Genomic DNA, 2,500 nt, shown 5'->3' on the forward strand with positions numbered 1-2,500 from the left:
TATTTCACTTGTCTTTTCAAAGTTTTCCAAATTGCCCGAGTTGCAATTTTGTGAAAATTTTGAAGAAATTAATCCTTAACTGCCCCTGGGCCCATGCCATTACACTACATATACTAATAGGACAGTTTTTAATTGAATAGCTGTACACGTCATCTAGCGCACGCTGGTTGTACTTGAATCCTTAGAGTATCTTTTTCCAAAGCTATTAAACAAGCCTTTCACAAATTTATAATATCATCACATAATGATGCAGGTGAATGTAGACAGGATCACCTCTCTTTAAACATCATGAGGCATGGAGTTTGTCACATAATATTTGCCCTGGCCAATGCTATTTATCAATCATTTAAAAACCAGTTAATTATTTGCCTGTGTTGGCGGGAAAGTTCCCTGGCTCTCAACAATTCCCATAATTACAGAAAGTTACTGTAAGTAAGAAAATTAGTACATGCATGAAGTTTTAGCCAACATGAAGTGTACATACTATGTTCAAACCCCTACAAAAGCACACACTGCTCATGGTAGTCTCACACTAAAAGATGTCGAACGCTTTCAGAATGGGTCCAACTGCAAACTTTGTGAGAGATTACTTTATGAGGGGACATTTGTCACTGAACAAAATGAGAATCATTGCCATCACTGTAAACTAAATAATAACCTAATATCTCTACTGTATTTCTTTTCCTTTATTTTTCATTTGACAATCTAGGACAACACAAAAGCCCGAGTTCACACAGATATATATGCATCTTGCCCAATTTTGAAAATGTTGCACGCCAACAAACACCTACCTCTGTATCTGTGGCATCAAAAGGTACATTCCGAACATGAATTACTTTTGAAGGAGCTGTGTCAAATCTTGCCTATAAAACAGATACAATTTGTCACCCAATTACAGTATATCTATACAATGTAAGATGACTTAAAGGGAACCTCCACTAAAAAAGGAATAAATCTTAAAATAGTCAACATAATGCTCAGAATCAAAATTGTTTGAAAGTTTTCCAATGGGAGTGTTTGTATCCGAAATAAATAAATTTTAAAAATGGTTGTTTGGGTTTTCAAATTTCCTGGGCGCCGCTATCTTGAATAATTGTGATGTGTGATGGTTGCCCTATTGTTTTAAAACAAAAGCTCTTTGTGCAAATACAAAAGAGCAACCATAACACGTCACAATTATTCAAGATGGCGGCGCCCAGGAAATTTAAAAACCAAAACAAGCGTTTTTTAAATTGATTTATTTCAGATACAAACCATTCCATTGGAAAACGTTTGAAAAATTTTGATTGTGAACATTATGTTAAATATTTTGAAGTTGTATTCTTGTTTTAGTGGAGGTTTCCTTTGAGATATTGTACAATTCCATTGATAATAACAGAAATGAATCCTTCACTGATTAATAAGACAGGTGTATATATCATTTCTTAATAATACAATAAGCCTAAACATAACAAACTACTGCAAACACGGTATTCTAAACTTCTGCCAATCTCCTGTCAAGAATTTTCTAAAATTTCTCCTGGAGCTCAAATTACAATGATTTTCTAGTGACTAATGGTTCTTCTTTGACTAAAAGAATTGAATAGGGTTGAAATGTAAAAGATTTAAAAGACAATTAACAACTAAAGTTATTTTTGTTTTTCAGCCTTATTTAACAATAATTATGCATTAATTAATGCAATTTTGCCACTGTGTGGCAACTTGCCACTATGACGGCAACAGCAGATAAATTTAATAAAAATAATGGCATCTGTATCTACAATACCTTCTTTTGATCCCCCATCAGCCCTGAAAATAAAACAAGTTGCAATTTAATTAAAAACATTGTTGCTTTTTACTCTGTATACATCTTTTATCACAGGAAGCTCTCTCCTAAGGAAACGGATAGTATTAATATTATTATTTTGTGATCAAAATGTTGTTTCATTACCTGCTAGACTAAGTAAATCTTCGGCTGTGCGCTAAAATTGCATTAAAATGGAAAAAAGGAATTAGTAATCAGCCAATAACAAAAAAAACTGTTTTAAAGTGTAACTGAGTATGTAAAAGTGTTAAACAGTTCCAATGCAAGTCTTAGTCGCAATATTGCTACAGATCAATGAACCTTTACTTTGCATTCCCCGGGAAACAAGCAAAAAAGATGAAAAAGGAAACAATTTAAGAATTCAGTGTAAAAAACATCTTTGTAATAAAGAAAGATAGTTTTGAACAAGAAAAATAAAACACCAGTAACTTTAAAAAGGACAAACAAAGCACGCTTCCATGCAGAATTGTATCACCTCTTTGACGCAGTCAGAAAATTACAGGATGATGAAATCATCTAACTTATGATAACCATGTGAATTTAAGAATTATATTTTCCACCTATAGCAAGGAGCACTTTATATAAAAAAGCACTGCACCTACACAAAATTTACGCTTGAAAGCCCACATTCAGGGGGCCCACAGTTTCGATGCACTTATTGTACACATAGTGATGCATGTACTTCAAATTTCCTCT

General features: G+C 33.2%; 1 protein-coding gene across 1 annotated transcript in view; it reads right to left on the reverse strand.

Moving 5' to 3' along the window:
• The window catches only part of LOC138022783 (polypyrimidine tract-binding protein 2-like), a 23,903-nt gene that overhangs the window by 19,543 nt on the left and 1,860 nt on the right, over positions 1–2,500 (reverse strand). Inside the window, exons 3-5 of the mRNA XM_068869737.1 lie at positions 1,931–1,961; positions 1,766–1,788; positions 792–863 (exon numbers count right to left, since the gene is read on the reverse strand). Coding sequence (XP_068725838.1) covers positions 792–863; positions 1,766–1,788; positions 1,931–1,961 — 126 coding nt within the window. The remainder of the gene's footprint in view (positions 1–791; positions 864–1,765; positions 1,789–1,930; positions 1,962–2,500) is intronic.

Source organism: Montipora capricornis, chromosome 11, assembly GCF_036669925.1.
Source record: "Montipora capricornis isolate CH-2021 chromosome 11, ASM3666992v2, whole genome shotgun sequence".
NCBI classification, from domain to species: domain Eukaryota; kingdom Metazoa; phylum Cnidaria; class Anthozoa; order Scleractinia; family Acroporidae; genus Montipora; species Montipora capricornis.